The following is a 20,483-nucleotide window of genomic DNA, read 5'->3' as shown; positions in this document are numbered from 1 at the left end:
TCGAGAGTAAACGTGCACACGGGCGCATGAATATGTGTGTTTGAATTTCTCAGTGACTTTCCAAGAGGTTTTGTTCTGTAACGTGATGAGACTGCTCTCTTAATGCTCACCCTTCACTTTCTGGATTTTGAAATATACATGTTCATGTTAATGCGCCCATGTGTGTGCATGCACAGATACACTGATTTGTTTTTAATTTTTAAAGAACAAGAAACCCCTTATATATGTCCAGGTACCAGAGGCATGTTCCAAGTGTTTTGAAAGCATGTGTTGTGAGGACACACACAGACACAGAGACACAGTGAGAGACACATAGACACACAAAGAGATGACAGAGACAGACAGACACACGCACACACACACACATGCAAAGAACCAGAAACTGATTATGATGTACAGGTTTTAGAGGGATGTTCCAGGTGTTTTGAAAGCCTGCGGTGTGAAGAATGCGCCATATTGTCACACACACACACAGACACACACACACACACACACACACACACACACACACGCACTGCTGTGAAGAGTACGTTATATTGTCACACCCAGACGCACGCACGCGCACACACATGCACACGCACACACACATGCGCGCGCGCGTGCGCGTACACACACACACTCGCACACACACTGCTGTGAAGAGTACACTGCTGTGAAGAGTACGCTATATTGTCACACACACACATGCACGCATGCACAACACAACTCAACTCAACTCAACTCAATCAAATTATCATGTGCAGGTACTGGAGGCATGCTCAACTCAACACAACTCAACTCACTCACTCAACTCGTTCAACTCAACTCACTCAACTTGCTCAACTCAACTCGCTCAACTCAACTCGCTCACTCACTCAACTCAACTCACTCACTCACTCACTCAACTCAACTCACTCGCTGAACTCAACTCACTCACTCAACTCAACTCAACTCACTCAACTCAACTCAACTCAACTCACTCAACTCGCTCAACTCATTCACTCAACTCACTCACTCAACTCAACTCACTCGCTCACTCAACTCACTCACTCAGCTCAGCTCAGCTCAACTCAACTCAACTCAACTCAACTCAACTCAACTCAACTCGCTCAGCTCACTCACTCAAATGATCATGTGCAGGTGCTGGAGGCATGCTCCAAGTGCTTTGAAAGCCTGTGCTGTGAGGAGTACGCCATAGCAGGCAGGTGTGACGTGGCGCGTAAAACCCTGATCGACACGCTGGTCGTCAAGTTCCACGAGTCGGTGCAGGAGTTCTTTGCCGAGGTCAGTGTGTCGACAGTGTAGGGAGAAGTCAAGTGATGAATTAAAAGACGAATCCAGGAAAGTGCAGTGAAACGGTTAAATTCGGAATGTTATAAAGCCCCGATTGGGCTCCGTCGTCTGTGTGTCGACGGTGTAGGGAGATATGGATACTTACATAGCGTCTATCCTCGGTCGGAGACCAAGCTCTAAGCGCTTTACAAACACGGGGTCATTTACACCACAGGCTGCCCGCCTGGGTAGAGCTGACTGATGGCTGCCATTGGGCGCTCATCATTCGTTTCCTGTCTCGTTCAGTCATATTTCAGGCACGCACACATACACACTCCGACAGACATGTAACATTTAACATTTTATGTGTATGACCGTTTTTCTTTATTTACCCCTGTCATGTAGGCAGCCATACTCCGTTTTCAGGGGTGTGCATGCTGGGTACGCTCCCGCTTCCACAACCCACCGAACAGTCAAGTGATGAATTAAAAGACGAATCCAGGAAAGCACAGTGAAACAGTTTGAATGTCAAAGAATCGATAGACAGACAGAAATATGAAAAAAAAACTTAGCCATATGAAGAGCACAGGATCAGGAGTCAGGATGGTTGCCGGAAAAAGAGGGTGCTAGTCGGGGATGCACAGGGGAGGTAACCTACTTCAGGAGGTTATCGGCCGTAGCTACTTTCGTTTTTCTCCGCATAGGCAGGTAGTAGTATGCACAGGACAGGAATCAGACCCCTGCCGGTAAGTATGTTACTTAAACGTAATTTTAGGAAGAAATCAGTGAGTGAGTGAGTGAGTGAGAGAGTTTCAGAATTTGTAGGTTGTATTTTAGATGGTGTACTATTTATGATTTATGACTTAATGTGTGTGTGTGTGTAATGTGTGTTTGTGTGTGTGGGGGGGGGGTGGGGGCTGTGAATGATTTAATATTGTTTTGTATCTTGTGTTCGGTTTTTCCTTTTTGATATTTAAGTGTATTTTTTTTTGTTTTTTGTTTCCTATTTGTAAATGCCTTGGGCTTATTTTAAAGATTAGGTGTAAATGCTGATAATAAATACATAATTATTATTATCTGTGTATGGTCATCCTGTTGCGTGTGTGACAGGGGGAACAGCCTGACGATGAAGAGGTGTTTGCCTTGCTGGCCAGCTTGAAGAGAATCTACGCCTTCTACTGGTCAGTGTCTGGTGTGTTGTGTGAGTGTGTGTGAGTGTGTGTGTGTGTTGACCTGGGAGATTGGGAGAAACTCTGACATGGATTATGGGATGTTTAATGTGTGTATTTGACCATTTGCATGTGCGTATGCACACGAAGGGGGTTCAGGCATTTAGCAGGCCTGCACTTTGTGTTGACCTGGGAGATTGGGAGAATCTCCACCTTTTAACCCACTGGGTGCTGTGATGTGGTTTTCAACTGAGGATCCTCGGATTGAAAGTCTTAACCCTTTGAGCCCTGAGTTCCTGAGCAGTTTTAACTGTTCTGCCTGAGCTCCTGAGCCAGAATTTGCAAATAATTGGTATTTTATGTGTCACGGCAGATATAAAAAGAGTGCCCTGACCACCGCTTTACCGGTGGTGGAGAAAAATGACATCATGCCTAGCCACTGGTCGAGCGGTGCGTAAACACTTGTATCGTGTTTTGCTATTGGTTGACTTATATTGAAATCGATCTTTTTTAGCACATGCACAAAACACAGTGAAAAGGCATGGCCATGTTGGTACTACGTTCGCTGACGTCAGAATATTACGGTTTTTCTGATTGGCTCTTCAATATAAGCCAACCAATAGCAAAACATGACACAAGTGTTTACGCACCGCTCAACCGGTGGCTTGGCATTATGTCATTTTTCTCTACCACCGGTAAAGCGGTGGTCAGGGCTCAAAGGGTTAACGCTTTAACCACCCAGCTGTTGTGGATACGGCCCAACACTCGGCTTATATCACAGGTTGACATAAGTTTACATTTGGACCAACAGCAAAGTGAGAGCTGTATTATCAATGGTTTCTCCAGTCAATGGGAAACCATTTACAGCTTAGTCCTTTGTGAAGGACAATGACTCTCAAACTAGGAGGCAAAATTGCACTGGCTCTTAGTGCTGAAGCCTTGTGGGCTAGTTGGCCTTTTGGGAACCATCCCAACGCCGACTGTCCTAAAACCCTCTTGGCCGAGAGAGTGGGGATGTACTTGGGCAAGACACTCTCCACTATAATTAAATTCTAGCCCAATTAGTTGGAACAGCAGTTGCCTCCTCTGCTGTTCTGATGGTCATAGTCGGACACGACTGACTGTCACATATATATATGTATAAGTTGTGGTTGTCAGCTTATAGGAGAGCCTATCTGTGTACAGCTTTTTAGTGGCGAATAGTAAATTGTTGTACAAGTGTGTGTGTGTGTGTGTGTGTGTGTGTGACAGCTGTCATGACCTGAGTAACTGGGAATTGTGGGACGAGTTATTCCACATCATCGAGATCTCCAACAAGGGGGCCAACATCTCCGAGGATGTGAGTCTGTGTGTTGTGCGTGTGTTGTGTTGGGTGTGTGTTTTGGTGTGGGGCAAGTGTGTGTTGTGTTGGGTGTGTGTTGTGGTGTTGGGTGTGTGTGTGTGTGTGTTGTGTTGGTGTGTGTTGTGGTGTTGGGTGTGTGTGTTGTGTTGGTGTGTTTTGTGGTGTGGGGCAAGTGTGTGTTGTCAAGTCAAGATTTTATTTCATGATGGTAAATTGAATAAGCAACACTTGCTTTTGTGTTGGTGTGTGTGTGTGTGTTGTGTTGGTGTGTGTGTTGTGTTGTGTTGGGTGTGTGTTGTGGTGTGGGGGCAAGTGTGTGTTGTGTAGGTGTGTGTGTTGTGTTGGGTGTGTGTTGTGGTGTGGGGGCAAGTGTGTGTTGTGTAGGTGTGTGTGTGTGTTGTGTTGGGTGTGTGTTGTGGTGTAGGGGCAAGTGTGTGTTGTGTAGGTGTGTGTGTTGTGTTGGGTGTGTGTTGTGGTGGTGCAAGTATGTGTTGTGTTGGTGTGTGTGTGTTGTGTTGGGTGTATGTGTATCTGTGTGTCTGTGTGTGTGTGTGTTGAGGTGTTGGATGTGTGTGACTCTGTGTGTGGTGTCTGTTGTGGTGTTGAGTGTGTGTGTTGGGTGTGTGTGCAGTGTGTTTGTGTTGTGATGTGTGTGTGTGTGTGGTGTTGGGTGTGTGTGTGGTGTGTTTGTGTTGTGATGTTGTGTGTGTGTGTGGTGTTGGGTGTGTGTGTGGTGTGTTTGTGTTGTGATGTTGTGTGTGTGTGTGGTGTTGGGTGTGTGTGTGTGGTGTGTTTGTGTTGTGGTGTGTGTGGTGTTGGGTGTGTGTGTGTGGTGTGTTTGTGTTGTGATGTTGTGTGTGTGTGTGGTGTTGGGTGTGTTTTGTGTGTGTTTGTGGTATTGGGTGTAAGTGTGTGGCGTGTTCGTGTTTGTTGTGGTGGTTGGTGTGTTTGCTATGGTATTGGGTGTATGTGTGATGTGTTCTTTTTGTGGTGTTTGGTACGTGTGTAGGTTGTGTTTGTTGTGGTGTTGGGCACGTGTGTGTGTGGTGTGATTATGTTTGTAGTGATACTGGGTGTGTTCTCATTTATTTATGATGTTTTCTTGTTCCCTGCAGATTGTGTGCAAAGCAGTGGCGTCGTGTTCCATGGCGGTCCTGTGGTACCTGAACCGCTTCAATGATGACAACCCTGACCCGGTAATGCACTGTTTTACAGATTGTTTCAGTGGATTGGGGAGGGGGGGGGGGGGGGGGACAACCCTGACCCTGTAATGGATATCAGCAGTTTGATGAGTGATGTTTTGTGTCATTTGAATTGATTGGAGCTGATCAGTTTAGTGCAGATGTTAAGTTTGTCGTTTAATTGCAATGATTTTACGTTGATGATACTGGTAAAAGTCTGATGAACTGAACACAAGACAAGATCGTGCGTTACCGATGTGTTGCTATGACAATGTGCCAGGTAGCAATGAAGACGCATACATAACTAATGTGTTGCTGTGATGAAGAGGTCAAGAAGTGATAAAGACACGTGCATTGTTTACGTGTTGCTATGACGATGTGATCAGGAAGTGATGAAGACACATGTGTTGCTATGACGATGTGATCAGGAAGTGATGAAGACATGTGTTGCTATGACGATGTGATCAGGAAGTGATGAAGACACATGTGTTGCTATGACGATGTGATCAGGAAGTGATGAAGACACGTGTGTTGTTGCTATGACGATGTGATCAGGAAGTGATGAAGACACGTGTGTTGTTGCTATGACGATGTGATCAGGAAGTGATGAAGACACATGTGTTGCTATGACGATGTGATCAGGAAGTGATGAAGACATGTGTTGCTATGACGATGTGATCAGGAAGTGATGAAGACACATGTGTTGCTATGACGATGTGATCAGGAAGTGATGAAGACGTGTTGCTATGACGATGTGATCAGGAAGTGATGAAGACACATGTGTTGCTATGACGATGTGATCAGGAAGTGATGAAGACATGTGTTGCTATGACGATGGGATCAGGACACATGTGTTGCTATGGTGATGCGATCAGATGACATGCATTCTTTACGTGTTGCTATGTACGATGTGATCAGGAGGCGATGAAGACACATGTGTCGCTATGGTGATGCGATCAGATGACATGCATTCTTTACGTGTTGCTATGTACGATGTGATCAGGAGGCGATGAAGACACATGTGTCGCTATGGTGATGCGATCAGATGACACGCATTCTTTACGTGTTTCTATGTACAATGTGATCAGGAGGCGATGAAGACACATGTGTCGCTATGGTGATGCGATCAGATGACACGCATTCTTTACATGTTGCTATGACGATGTGATCAGGAGGCGATGAAGACGCTAAAGCAGAGACTGGACAGTCTGATGAAGAACTGCCATGACCTGTTGTTGACCCACACCAATAAGTGTGGTGAGGAGGTGAGATCGTGTGGTGTTTGCTGTGTGTGTGTGTGTGTGTGTGTGTGTGTGTGTGTGTGTGTGTGTGTGTGTGACCCACACCAATAAGTGTGGTGAGGAGGTAAGATCGTGTGGTGTTTGCTGTGTGTGTGTGTGTGTGTGTGTGTGTGTGTGTGTGTGTGTGTGTGTGACACCCACACCAATAAGTGTGGTGAGGAGGTAAGATCGTGTGGTGTTTGCTGTGTGGTGTGTGTGTGTGTGTGTGTGTGTACGTGTGTGTGTGTGTGTGTGTGTGTGTGTGTGTGACACCCACACCAATAAGTGTGTTGAGGAGGTAAGATCGTGTGGTGTTTGCTGTGTGGTGTGTGTGTGTGTGTGTGTTTGTGTGTGTGTGTGTGTGTGTGTGTGTGTGTGTGTGTGTGACCTACACCAATAAGTGTGGTGAGGAGGTGAGATTCTGTGGTGTTTGCTGTGTGTGTGTGTGTTTGTGTGTGTGTGTGAGACCTACACCAATAAGTGTGGTGAGGAGGTAAGATCGTGTGGTGTTTGCTGTGTGGTCTGTGTGTGTGTGTGTGTGTGTGTGTGTGTGTGTGTGACCCACACCAATAAGTGTGGTGAGGAGGTAAGATCGTGTGGTGTTTGCTGTGTGTGTGTGTGTGTGTTCTTTAGTTTAGCATCTTTTCACTATCAGTCATATTAGATGATTAAAAAAAAAAAAAAAAAAAAGAAAAAGAGAAAAAAAAAGCGGGGCTGGGGGGAGGGCAGGAGCTGATGATGTGTGATCTGTGTGTTGTTTCTGTGACAGTCTGATAATGTTTTCTATGTGTCGTTTCTGTGACGATCTGATGATGTGTTATCTGTGTGTCATTTCTGTGACAATCTGATAATGTGTTATCTGTGTGTCATTTTTGTGACAATTTGATAATGTGTTATCTGTGTGTCGTTTCTGTGATGATCTGATGATGTCATATCTGTGTATCGTTTCTGTGACAATCTGATGTTGTGTTTTTTGTGTGTTGTTTCTGTGGCGATCTGATGTGTGATCTGTGTGTCGTTTCTGTGACGATCTGATGATGTGTTTTCTATGTGTCGTTTCTGTGATGATTTGTTTTCTGTGTGTAATTTCTGTGACGATCTGATGATGTGTTTTCTGTGTGTCGTTCCTGTGATGATCTGATGATGTGTTTTTTGTGTGTCATTTCTGTGACGATCTGATGGTGTGTTTTCTGTGTGTCGTTTCTGTGACAGTCTGACGATGTGTTATCTGTGTGCCGTGTCTGTGACAATCTGATGATGTGTATTCTTTGTGTCGTGTCGGTGGCAATCTGACGATGTGTTATCTGTGTGTTGTTCCCAGGCGTACGTGACGATCTGCGACCTCCTGATCGTGTTCAGCAAACACATGGGAGACAACCCTCACCTGAAGCCGCTGGTGTACGAGGTGGAACGCAGCCTGCAGTACTGTCTGAGTAACTTCCTCTCTGAGAAGGTGTTCGTGGAGGATGAGGATGGTACGTGTGTGTGTGTGTGTGTGTGTGTGTGAGATAGAGTTTGGTTGCGTGTGAGCACGTGAGAATATGTGTTCAAGACAAAAGAGTATGTGTGCGTATGTGTGTGTGGTTTGTGTGTGTGTGTGATGTGACTGACAGAAATTTTGAATGAATGAAAAATGTACAGTGTTGCTGCATTTGTTTTATCGTAAAACAGTGGCCGCATGCAGCAAAATAAGGCCAAATGAATACGCTTAATAGCCAAAAAAAGCGTAAGACGAGACAGAGCGTAAACCTGACAAGATGGCGTGGAGAGCCTTGGCCAAAGGAATGGTTCAGCGCTTATAGCTTTTAGAGGCGTTTGATTGGCTGAGAGCGGGCGGGCCTGTCTTTTCACTGTTAGCCGCGCGAAATTTGGCCAAGCAGAGCAAACCAATAGGCCTAGTTTGCATCAGTTTGACATGGTAAGTATATGTAACACCAAACATGGAGTATAATACAAACTCCTCCTCTCTCAGTAATGCTGAACTATTGTATTCAGTACTTTTGCGATGGAGAAGTTCACTTTTGCCACGGTCAGTTGTCGTGTGGTGGTGTGTCATTGATGCGAGGTGCCTGTGTTTGTGTGTGTGTGTTTATTTGTGTGTGGATGTGACGGGCACAGTAGCCGAGTGGTTAAAGCGTTGGACTTTCAGTCTGAGAGTCCCGGGTTCGAATCACGGTGACGGCGCCTGGTGGGTAAAGGGTGGAGATTTTTCCGATCTCCCAGGTCAACATATGTGCAGACCTGCTTAGTGCCTGAACCCCCTTCGTGTGTAAACGCATGCAGAAGATCAGATACGCACGTTAAAGATCCTGTAATCCATGTCAGCGTTCGGTGGGTTATGGAAACAAGAACATACCCAGCATCCATACCCCCGAAAGCGGAGTATGGCTGCCTACATGGCGGGGTAAAAATGGTCATACACGTAAAAAACCCACTCGTGTACATGCAAGTGAACGTGGGAGCTGCATCCCACGAACGCAGAAGAAGTGTGTGGATTGATTGATTGATTGATGTGGATACTTCTATAGCGCCTATCCTCGGTCAGAGACCAAGCTCTAAGCGCTTTACATACACGGGGACATTTGCACCACAGGCTGCCTACCTGGGTAGAGCCGACTGACGGCTGCCACTGGGCGCTCATCATTCATTTCCTGTGTCGTTCAATCACATTTCAGATGCACACGCATACACACTCAGACAGACATGTAACATTTTACGTGTATGACCGTTTTTATTTACCCCGCCATGTAGGCAGCCATACTCCGTTTTCGGGGGTGTGCATGCTGAGTGTATTCTTGTTTCCATAGCCCACCGAACGCTGACATGGTTTACAGGATCTTTGACGTGCGTATTTGATCTTCTGCGTGCGCATACACACGAAGGGGGTTCAGGCACCAGCAGGTGTCCAAATATGTTGACCTGGGAGATCGTAAAAATCTCCACCCTTTACCCACCAGGTGCACCGAGATTCGAACCCTCAGATTGAAAGTCCAGCGCTTTCCCCACTCGGCTATTGCATCCGTGGATGTGTATGTGTGTTCATTTGTGTGTGTGTGTGTGTGTGCGTGTGTGTGTGTGTGTGTGCTGTGCTGTGCTGTGCTGTGCTGTGTGTGTGTGTGTGTGTGTGTGTGTGTGTGTGTGTGTGTGTGGGTATGTGTGTGTGCTCTGTGTGTGTGTGTGAGTGTGAACCAGTCTTTGTGTTGTGTGTGTGCTCTGTGTGTGTGTGTGTGTTGTGTGTGTGTGTGTGTGTGTGCTCTGTGTGTGTGTGTGTGTGTGTGTGTGCTCTGTGTATGTGTGTTTGTGTGCTGTGCTGTGCTGTGCTGTGCTGTGCTGTGTGTGTGTGTGTGTGTGTGCTCTGTGTATGTGTGTGTGCTGTGTGTGTGTGTGTGTGTATGTGTGTTCATTTGTGTGTGTGTGTGTGTGTGTTCATGTGTGTGTGTGTCTGTGTGTGTGTGTGTGTGCTCTGTGTGTGTGTGTGTGTGTGTTCATTTGTGTGTGTGTGTGTGTGTGAGTGTGCTCTGTGTATGTGTGTTCATTTGTGTGTGTGTGTGTGTTTGTGTGCTCTGTGTGTGTGTGTGTGTGTGTGTTCATTTGTGTGTGTGTGTGTGCTCTGTGTATGTGTGTTCATGTGTGTGTGTGTGTGTGTGTTCTCTGTGTATGTGTGTTCATGTGTGTGTGTGTGTGTATGTGCTCTGTGTATGTGTGTTCATTTGTGTGTGTGTGTGTGTGTGTGCTCTGTGTGTGTGTATGTGTGTGTGTATGTGTGTGTGTATGTATGTATGTGTGTTCATGTGTGTGTGTGTGTGTGCTCAGACGACGTTGACGAGAACGTGAAGATTGAGGAGCTGCACAAGCGGCGCAACTTCCTGGCGTGTTTCTGCAAGCTGGTGGTGTACAACGTCATCAGCATCAAGGTGGCTGCCGACATGTTCAAACACTACATGAAGGTGAGTCAGTGGCCCACTGGTAAATGCACGCCCCCCCCCCCCCCTCCCCGCCCCACCCCCCCTGCACCTCCCCTCCCCTAGGAAGCCTGTGTCCAGCTCACTCAGTCTGGCTCCCGCGACTTGGAGGGATTATTGTCGTCAGTAGGGGGCATAGTAAGTGGTGCCCCTAAGTTGCCTGTAGATGGAGTGATGGCCTAGAGGTAACGCGTCCGCCTAGGAAGCGAGAGAATCCGAGCGCGCTGGTTCGAATCACGGCTCAGCCGCCGATATTTTCTCCCCCTCCATTAGACCTTGAGTGGTGATCTGGACGCTAGTCATTCGGATGAGACGATAAACCGAGGTCCCGTGTGCTAGCATGCACTTAGCGCACGTAAAGGAACCCACGGCAACAAAAGGGTTGTTCCTGGCAAAATTCTGTAGAAAAATCCACTTCGATAGGAAAAACAAATAAAACTGCACGCAGGAAAAAATACAAAAAAATGGGTGGCGCTGTGGTGTAGCGACGCGCTCTCCCTGGGGAGGGCAGCCCGAATTTCACACAGAGAAATCTGTTGTGATAAAAAGAACTACAAATACAAATAAGTTCAGTCAGAACAGGCACCACTGAAGTGACTCGGCAGCAGTGCAGGGTCTCCTCTGGTGTGTGGTCTCCTGGCGACCCAACATTGATGGTTCCCTGTGGACTGCCGATGGCTGGGACTGTGACAGACGAACCCTGGTGTGGTTGTGTATGGGGGAGCTGTGGGGTGTGGGGAGGGTGGGGGGGGGAGTAATGCCACTGAAATGGTGCAGATGACTGGGTAGCAAAAAAAAACACACAAAAACAAGAGAGGCAAGGCCTTCAAGACTCACTTGTGATACACTTAAAAAAAAAAAAAAATCTAATCGTTTAAATGTGTTCTGTATTTGTTATTATAAAGCTTCAGGTTAAAAGAAAAAGAATAAAGGAAGTCCTAACAGCAGATTCGAACCCTGCGTGTTTGGGTGAGAAGAAACTGTCTTACCCATTACACTATCGGGGCTCCTTAGCTGACATTCAAAAGTATAACATTTAAACATGCTTTTTTAAAGGGCGATAAATCGATTGCGGTATTCGCAGTGAGTAACGCTGTTTAAATCATATTATTCTGGCGTATCTTGGGCATTCAAAAAATCTTTAAGGGCAATTAAAAATTCTTTTTAAGTCCGCGGTAAAGGAGACATGGCTATCGCCGCAATCACACTGCAACAGTTAGCCGTTTTCTCTGGATCTAGATAGATGTAGACGTTTGACATGGCCGATTCAGTTTCTCTGTTATGTTCATTCGAATTTTATAGTTTTAATTTGTTAAACTAATGCAACATCCAAACACCGGGTTAAAACATAGACTCGCTTTGTCACAAGTGAGTCAAAAAAGAAAGAAAAGAAAAAAAGAGGCCAGTGCCCAAGGGATGTGTGTAATATTTCAGTTTTACATATCACAGGGATAGATATGTGTGTAGCTTGTTTTACATGGTAGGTACATGTATCTGTTGGTCTGCATCGCTGTCTGATGGTCTCTGTGTGTTGGGAATGTGTGTAGTGTTTCAGTTTTACATCACAGGGTGTGTGTGTGTGTGTGTGTGTGTGTGTGATCAGATGGTACTGACAGGAATGTGTATGTTTCAGTTTTACATCACAGTGTGTGTGTGTGTGTGTGTGTGTGTGTGTGTGTGTGTGTGTGTGTGTGTCTGTCATCAGATAGTACTGACAGTAATGTGTATAATGTTAAAGTTTCACATCACAGGGATACATTTGTGTGTACTTTTGTTTTACATGGTAGGTACATGTGTGAACTGTTTGAATTTACATGATTGGTACATATATATGATTTCAGTTTTACATCACAGGGATACATTTGCGTGTAGTTTGTTTTACATGGTACATGTAGGTACACGTGTGAACTGTTTCAATTTACATGACTGGTACATATGTATGTATGTGTTTTCTCTCTCTCCCTTCACACGCACAGGCACACACACACACACACACACACACACTGACCAGCACACATATTCTTACACCTTTTCATCTTTTGGCGAACCACAACCCTCTTTTTCCACCTCCACCCCGCCCCCCCCACCCCCCTTCTCCAGTGTTTAACCATCCCCCCTTCTTTTCCTTTGTAAATATTGCTCACCTTTTTCTCTGTTCTTTTTTTTTTTTTTTTTTTTTTTCTTTTCTTTTTCTTCTCTGATTACTCCTCACAGTTCTTCGTTTTACCTCTGTCTTGGTTTTGCCCTCTCTTTTCTTCTCCATTCTAAAATTTTTCTCCCCCATGAAGAAGGGCCTAGGGCCCGATACTCTCTCAAGGTTCGTAGGGTCCTTTCAAGTCCTTTTAAGTCCTTAGGAATTGGATTTTGGTCAAAAGGCCTTGATTCAGCAAGTTGGTCCTTTTAACTCATCAGGAGGTCCTTTTAATTTTTGAAAGGTACTGTTAAGTCCTGTTTTATGAAGAGAAAGAGACTTGAGAACGAAACTGAAACACCTTCGACACCAAAACCGCAAGTTGCAAAGCGCGTTGAAAGATGCCGACGCGATCGTCTGAAACTCAGTACTTACTGTAGGAGGATACAGCCTATAGGCCTAGGCCCTAACAGTAGTGCGCTTTCTGCTCGGTGGCAGACACGAAGCGTGGTACAGTGGCTGTGAGTCACGCCTGCTGCTGCTGCTTTGCTTAGGCCTAGCCTACAGTGACGTGAATTGCAAAGACTAAATACGACAGTCAAATGGGATTAGCTGTTCTTCCGTTTATGAGAGGTAAGTGTCTGCTGTTCTGCATGTCAAATAGATTGGGGTGTACTGTAAAGTCATGTCGGCAGAGGTCCTTTTAAACTGATTTGAGGTCCTTATAAAGTCCTTTAAAGGTCCTTTTTTGGCTTCATGCCCACCACCTGGGAACCCTGTCTCTTCATAGGACAAGTCACCACCTACAGGTTAGTCTCAACCGTTTTTTTCTGGCCTGTGTGATTTCAGTTTTACAACGACTATGGGGACATCATCAAGGCCACACTGAGCAAGGCCAGAGAGATCAACAAAGTCAACACGGCCAAAACTCTGGCCATCAGCCTCACACAGGTGGGTACTGTGTGTGGGTGTGGATGTGTGTTTGTGTGTGTGTTTGTATGTGTGTGGGTGTGTGTGGATGTGTATGAGTGTGTGTGTGTGTGTTTGTGTCTTTGTGTGTGGTTTTTTTGTGTGTGTGTGGATGTGTATGAGTGTGTGTGATGTGTGTGTGTTTGTGTGTGCAACATGTGTGTGTGTGCGTGTGTGTTATATGTGTGTGTGTGTGTGTTTGTGTTTGTGCGTGTGTGTTTGTGTGTGTGTGTGCAATGTGTACAGTGTGCTCTGGATTGTGTTGTATTTTGTGTGCAGGGTTTACGGCACTATGTGTGAGAGTGTGTGTGTTAGTGTGTGAGTGTGTGTGTGTGATTTACACACACTTTACAACAAAAAAAAACAAAAAAACAAAAAAAATGTCGGTTTTCACTTACAGAACATGGATTAAAATTTCACTTAGATACATTACTTTGTAAGAAGAACACGAGTCCAGAGTGATGATTTCATACAAATTTTGTTTTTTTTAATGGGGGTGGGGTGGAGATTACCTGTGTGTGTGTGTGTCTGTGTGTGTGTGTGTGTCCCATGGTTTTCTTGGTGTGTGTGCGTCTGTGTGTGTGTGTATGTGTGTGTGTGTCCCAAGGTTTTCTTGGTGTGTGTGTATGTGTCTGTGTGTGTGTGTGTGTGTGTGTGTGTGTGTCCCATGGTTTTCTTGGTGTGTGTGTATGTGTCTGTGTGTGTGTGTGTGTGTGTGTCCCATGGTTTTCTTGGTGTGTGTGTGTGTGTCTGTGTGTGTGTGTCTGTGTGTGTGTGTGTGTGTGTCCCATGGTTTTCTTGGTGTGTGTCTGTGTGTGTATGTGTGTGTATGTGTGTGTGTGTGTGTGTCCCATGGTTTTCTTGGTGTGTGTGTGTGTGTCTGTGTGTGTATGTGTCTGTGTGTGTATGTGTGTGTCTGTGTCTGTATGTGTATGATTGTGTATCCCATGGTTTTCTTGGTGTGTTGCACAGCTGTACAAGGAGCTGCAGGCAGAACAGGGACAGATCGACCGTTCCTCCGACGCCTTCCAGTCCATCAAGGTGAGTGAGGCTTGTGCCCAGTTTTCTTCTTCCTTCGTGGGCTGCAGTTCCCACGTTCACTCATATACACGTACACAACAAGTGGGATTTTACATGTACAACTGTGTACAGAACGCCAGAGAATCCACAGACAGAAAATATGAAAAAAACTTAGTCGTATGAAGAGCACAGGAACAGGAGTCATGATGGCTGCCGGAAAAAGAGGGCGCTAGCCAGCAGGACAAAGGGGAGGTTACCTACTTCCGGGAGGTTATTGGCCGTAGTACTTTCGTTTAATCCGCATGTGATGTGATGTGTTTCAGGAGCTGGCGCGGCGTTTCTCCCTGTCCTTTGGTTTGGACCAGGTCAAGAACAGAGAAGCCGTGGCTGCCATGCACAGGTAACCACACCACAACTATATTTGTTTTGTTTTATTTTTTTGTTTTTTTTGTTGTTGAGATACAAGGGTTATTTTTCTTCCTCTTCTTCTTCTGCGTTCACTCGCATGTACATGAGTGGGCTTTTACGTGCATGACCGTTTTTACCCCGCCATGTAGGCAGCCATACTCCGCTTTCGGGGGTGTGCATGCTGGGTATGTTCTTGTTTCCATAACCCACCGAACGCTGACATGGATTACAGGATCTTTAACGTGCGTATTTGATCTTCTGCTTGCATATACACACGAAGGGGGTTCAGGCACTAGCAGGTCTGCACATATGTTGACCTGGGAGATCGGAAAAATCTCCACCCTTTACCCACCAGGCGCCATCACCGTGATTCGAACCCGGGACCCTCAGATTGACAGTTCAACGCTTTAACCACTCGGCTTTTGCGCCCGTCGTTATTTTTCAATATAATAATATTTATAATAGTCGTTCGTCTGTTGGGATCGACGAGGACCATCTGTTCTGACACAGTGTGGACAGGGGATGGTGGCGGCTGTCGGGGACTTGCTGGCACTGCTTTTCCTGGCCTGTCTGCGTTGCTCTGCTGCAGTGATTCTGTTGGCCTCACAGGATTTGGTGCCTTTGTGGACAGCTGAACGCCACTTTGGTCTGTCCATTGCATTCAGTTCCCATGTGTCGTGGCTGATGTTGAAGGCCTTCAGAGAAGCTTTCAGAGTGTCTTTGAAGCGCTTCTTTTGGCCTCCGTGGGAGCGCTTGCCATGTTGGAGTTCGCCGTATAATAGTAATAAGATGAAGAATAATAACAAATAATGAAGAACAAGATAAAGGGAAATATTGACAGTGATACCAAATGTCACATCAGGGCATGTATTCATGATGACATAGCTTCATCGAGTTTTTTAATTAAAATTTTTTAAATTTTTTATAATTATGTTATCAATTACCTGTGGCAGCTAGCTTCTTTTATCAAAATTAATGTACAAACGTGTCAAATTTTGCAGTATATTCATTTCTGATATTGTTAAAAATTCCATCAAACATGCATCATTCATATACTATATTATGATGACAGTTTTCATTTTACTCAATGTTCTATTACCAACACAGAGTATGGTAGCCATTTTTTAACAATATTTGTATTTGTATTTCTTTTTATCACAACAGATTTCTCCGTGTGAAATTCGGGCTGCTCTCCCCGGGGAGAGCGTGTCACTACACTACAGTGCCACCCTTTTTTTTTTTTTTTTTTGTATTTTTTTCCTGCATGCAGTTTTATTTGTTTTTCCTATCGAAGTGGATTTTTCTTCAGAATTTGGCCAGGAACAACCCTTTCTACGATCTCCCAGGTCAACATATGTGCAGACCTGCCAGTGCCTGAACCCCCTTCGTGTGTATATGCAAGCATAAGATCAAATACGCACGTTAATGATCCTGTAATCCATGTCAGCGTTCGGTGGGTTATGGAAACAAGAACATACCCAGCATGCACACCCCCGAAAGCGGAGTATGGCTGCCTACATGGCGGGGTAAAAACGGTCATACACGTAAAAAGCCCACTCGCGTATATACGAGTGAACGTGGGAGTTGAAGCCCACGAACGCAGAAGAAGAAGAAGAAGACGTACTTAGGACACCACTTACTGCGCCCCCCAACTGACGACAATAATGGCTTAATCACAGAGCAAGACTTGAGTGAGCGTATTTTGTATTTGTATTCCTTTTCATCACAACAGATTTCTCTGTGTGAAATTCGGGCTGCTCTCTCCCCAGGGAGAGCGCGTCGCTACACTACAGGGCCACCCATTTTTTTGTATTTTTTCCTGCGTGCAGTTTTTTTAATTTGTTTTTCCTGTTGAAGTGGATTTTTCTACAGAATTTTGCCAGGAACAACCCTTTTGTTGCCGTGGGTTCTTTTACGTGCGCTAGGTGCATGCTGCACACGGGACCTCGGTTTATCGTCTCATCCGAATGACTAACGTCCAGGCCACCACTCAAGGTCTAGTGGAGGGGGAGAAAATATAGAGTGGGGACCGCCACCACATCCCTCCAACAACAGCCCCTCACGAACCTGCCGACACTGAAGACAATGACCAGGACTCACCCCCCTAAGCACGGAAGTGGAGGAGGGTGTATCGAAACTGAGGTCGCCATGAGAGCAAGGCATGAGTAGGCCACAGACTTTGGGACATAGGAATTCCTGATTTGGGGGTCTGTGAAGGTTGGCAGCTCTGTGATGGTAAAGAGCCTTTGATGTGGTGTGTGTGTTTTTTCAGGGAGGGCATCGTGTTCAGCATGTTGCCCAGCGACCCCAACGCCCCCCCGACCACCCCGCCCCCCAACCTGTCCTTCATGGAGGTGTTGTGTGAGTTCACCAACAAGCTGATGAAGCAGGACAAGAAGACGGTGTAAGTGTAACTCTGTGTGTCTGTGTGTGTGGCTGTGTCTTTTGTGTGTGTGAGTGTGTGTGAGCGTGTGTGAACGTGTGTGTGTGTGTGTGTGAGTTCACCAACAAGCTGATGAAACCGGACAAGAAGACGGTGTAAGTGTAACTCTGTGTGTCTGTGGCTGTGTGTGTGGCTGTGTCTTTTGTGTGTGTGAGTGTGTGTGAGCGTGTGTGTGTGTGTGTGTGTGTGTGAGTTCACCAACAAGCTGATGAAACCGGACAAGAAGACGGTGTAAGTGTAACTCTGTGTGTGTGGCTGTGTGTGTGGCTGTGTCTTTTGTGTGTGTGAGCGTGTGTGTGTGTGTGTGTGTGTGAACGTGTGTGTGTGTGTGTGTGAGTTCACCAACAAGCTGATGAAGCAGGACAAGAAGACGGTGTAAGTGTAACTCTGTGTGTGTGGCTGTGTGCGACAGGCTGAACTACCTGTACAAACACCTGACACTGCCAGTCACAGTGATGTGATGTGTATGATGTGTTGTGATGTGATGTGTTGTGATGTGTGTGATGTGATATGTGTGATGTGTTGTGATGTGATGTGTATGATGTGTTGTGATGTGTGTGATGTGTTGTGATGTGTGTGATGTGATGTGTATGATGTGATGTGATGTGTATGATATGTGTGCGACAGGCTGAACTACCTGGACAAACACCTGACGGGAGGGTTGCCGACCAATGCGATGTGATGTGTGTGATGTGATGTGATGTGATGTGATGTGATGTGTATGTTGTGATGTGATGTGTTGTGATGTGATGTGTATGATATGTGTGCGACAGGTTGAACTACCTGGACAAACACCTGACACTGCCAGTCGCAGTGATGAATGTGATGTGATGTGTATGATGTGTGTGCGACAGGCTGAACTACCTGGACAAACACCTGACACTGCCAGTCGCAGTGATGAATGTGATGTGATGTGTATGATATGTGTGCGACAGGTTGAACTACCTGGACAAACACCTGACACTGCCAGTCGCAGTGATGAATGTGATGTGATGTGTATGATGTGTGCGACAGGCTGAACTACCTGGACAAACACCTGACGGGAGGGCTGCCGATCAATGTGATGTGATGTGATGTGTATGATATGTGTGCGACAGGCTGAACTACCTGGACAAACACCTGACGGGGGGGGCTGCCGGCCAATGTGATGTGATGTGTGTGATGTGATGTGTATGATGTGTGTGCGACAGGCTGAACTACCTGGACAAACACCTGACGGGTGGGTTGCCGATTGATGTGTGTGATGTGTATGATATGTGTGCGACAGGCTGAACTACCTGGACAAACACCTGACACTGCCAATCGCAGTGAGGAGTGCAATGTGATGTGTGTGATGTGTATGATGTGTGTGCGACAGGCTGAACTACCTGGACAAACACCTGACACTGCCAGTCGCAGTGATGAATGTGATGTGATGTGTATGGTATGTGTGCGACAGGCTGAACTACCTGGACAAACACCTGACACTGCCAGTCGCAGTGATGAATGTGATGTGATGTGTATGGTATGTGTGCGACAGGCTGAACTACCTGGACAAACACCTGACGGGGGGGCTGCCGGCCAATGTGATGTGTATGATGTGTGTGCGACAGGCTGAACTACCTGGACAAACACCTGACGGGGGGGCTGCCGGCCAACCGCAGCGAGGAGTGGCAGCCGCTGCTGACGTACCGCAACTCGCTGGTGCAGGGGGAGGAGCAGGTCAACCCCATCACCCTCAAACAGGCCTCCGCCAAACGCTACGGGAAGCGCAGCAGAGCTGATGGTTAGTTACGCTCTGTGTGTGTGGGGGGGAGAGGGGGTGTGTGTAGGGGTAGGGGATGGGGGCAGGGGGAGGGGTAGGAGTGGTGGGAGGGGGCTTGGGGTGTGTGAGAGAGGTTAACCAGTTACACTCAAAAAGGCCTCCACCAAAAGTTACGGGAAACGTAGCAGAGCTGGTGATTAGTTACACTGTGTGTGTGTGTGTGTGTGTGTGAGAGAGAGAGAGAGAGGGAGGCTGACCAGTCACACTCAAAAAGGCCTCCGCCAAACATGACAGGAAACGTAGCAGAGCTGGTGGTTAGTTACACTCTGTGTGTGTGTGCGTGTGTGTGAGAGATAGAGGTCAACCCTGTTTTGTGTTACAGTGGACGTGTCAGCAGACAGTTTCAGAGAGGTACACAGTCTTGACGCATACTGTGTTGTGTTACAGTGGACGTGTCGGCAGGCAGTTTCAGAGAGGTACACACTCCGGGTCCCATGACGACGCCCCAGATGACCTCCACAGCGGTCAAACAGCGACGTATGGACGTGGACGAGGGGTCAGAGGTCGGCTCCGAGGCAGACTACGACGAGGCGTAAGCTGGCACTGTGGGGGGGCGCCACCTTCCCCGAGCCCCGTGTTGGATTTTGTGTTCCTCGGGGGTTTTTTGTTTTTTTTTTGTTTTGTTTTTCTTTTTTTTAATTTAATTATTTTTTGGATTCTTTTTTTTATTTGCTTTTTGTGGGTTTTTTTTTTTTTTTCAAGTGATGCCAGCTGTCCCAGTTTCAGTTAATTTTGTTACCCACTACCTGTTCATGGGGTGGGGGTGGGGGGGCTGGGGGGACGACGCTAGAATTGTTTCTGACAAGTTTATTTTCGGCCATCTTGAGTCCCCCGCCTGCGTCTTTTCTTGTAAGCTTTTTGAGTCACTGTGTTGTGATGCACATGGTATGCTGAATATGTATAAAAAAAAAAAATTAAAAAAAAAAAAAATTTTTTAAAGTGTTAGGGATTCTGAATCTTTCTTAACAAATTTGAATGTTCTAGAAATGATTCTGAATGTTTCTTTAAAAAAAAAAAAAAAAATCAACAACAACAAAAAAAAAATTCTTAACAAATTCTTAATTTTCCTATTTTAAATAAAAAAGAAAAGTAAATGTTCCTTAGACATGTTAGAATGTTCCTTGAATAGATTAAAAATGTTCCTAAAATTTTCTTGATTTTCTTTAAGAATTCTGGATATTCTAAAAAAAAAAAAAAAAAAAAATGTTCCTTTTAAAAAAAGTCAAAATGATTGTTAAGAAATTCAGAATGTTCTTTAAAACTTCAAACCATTGCCCCCAGAATTTAAAATATTCCTATATATAAAAAAAAAGAAGATCAAAATGTTGTTTAGAAATTTCAAAATGTCTTTTAACAATTCAAAACTTTCAAACCCCCCCACCCCCAAAAAAAAAACCCATTCAAATTGTTCCCCCCCGTCAAAATTTGAAAATTTCGTAAGGATATTAAAATGTTCACCCCCAAAATCAAAATATTCCTTTACAAATTCAGTATGTTGGCCCTGGACCTACTCACTAAATTCT

At 45.7% G+C, this 20,483-nt stretch overlaps 1 protein-coding gene across 1 annotated transcript in view; it reads left to right on the top strand.

Moving 5' to 3' along the window:
• The window catches only part of LOC143275357 (cohesin subunit SA-2-like), a 72,578-nt gene that overhangs the window by 31,516 nt on the left and 20,579 nt on the right, over window positions 1–20,483 (top strand). Inside the window, exons 18-30 of the mRNA XM_076579414.1 lie at window positions 1,120–1,263; window positions 2,362–2,432; window positions 3,672–3,759; window positions 4,878–4,958; window positions 6,116–6,208; window positions 7,545–7,698; window positions 10,037–10,170; window positions 13,166–13,267; window positions 14,258–14,326; window positions 14,629–14,705; window positions 16,986–17,117; window positions 18,749–18,921; window positions 19,348–19,492. Of these exons, the coding sequence (XP_076435529.1) occupies window positions 1,120–1,263; window positions 2,362–2,432; window positions 3,672–3,759; window positions 4,878–4,958; window positions 6,116–6,208; window positions 7,545–7,698; window positions 10,037–10,170; window positions 13,166–13,267; window positions 14,258–14,326; window positions 14,629–14,705; window positions 16,986–17,117; window positions 18,749–18,921; window positions 19,348–19,492 (1,463 nt within the window). The remainder of the gene's footprint in view (window positions 1–1,119; window positions 1,264–2,361; window positions 2,433–3,671; window positions 3,760–4,877; window positions 4,959–6,115; window positions 6,209–7,544; window positions 7,699–10,036; window positions 10,171–13,165; window positions 13,268–14,257; window positions 14,327–14,628; window positions 14,706–16,985; window positions 17,118–18,748; window positions 18,922–19,347; window positions 19,493–20,483) is intronic.

The sequence above is a fragment of the Babylonia areolata genome, chromosome 30 (assembly GCF_041734735.1).
Source record: "Babylonia areolata isolate BAREFJ2019XMU chromosome 30, ASM4173473v1, whole genome shotgun sequence".
In the NCBI taxonomy this organism is placed as follows: domain Eukaryota; kingdom Metazoa; phylum Mollusca; class Gastropoda; order Neogastropoda; family Buccinidae; genus Babylonia; species Babylonia areolata.
Note: the sequence above shows the minus strand (reverse complement) of the source record. Positions and strands in the feature narration are given on the sequence as shown.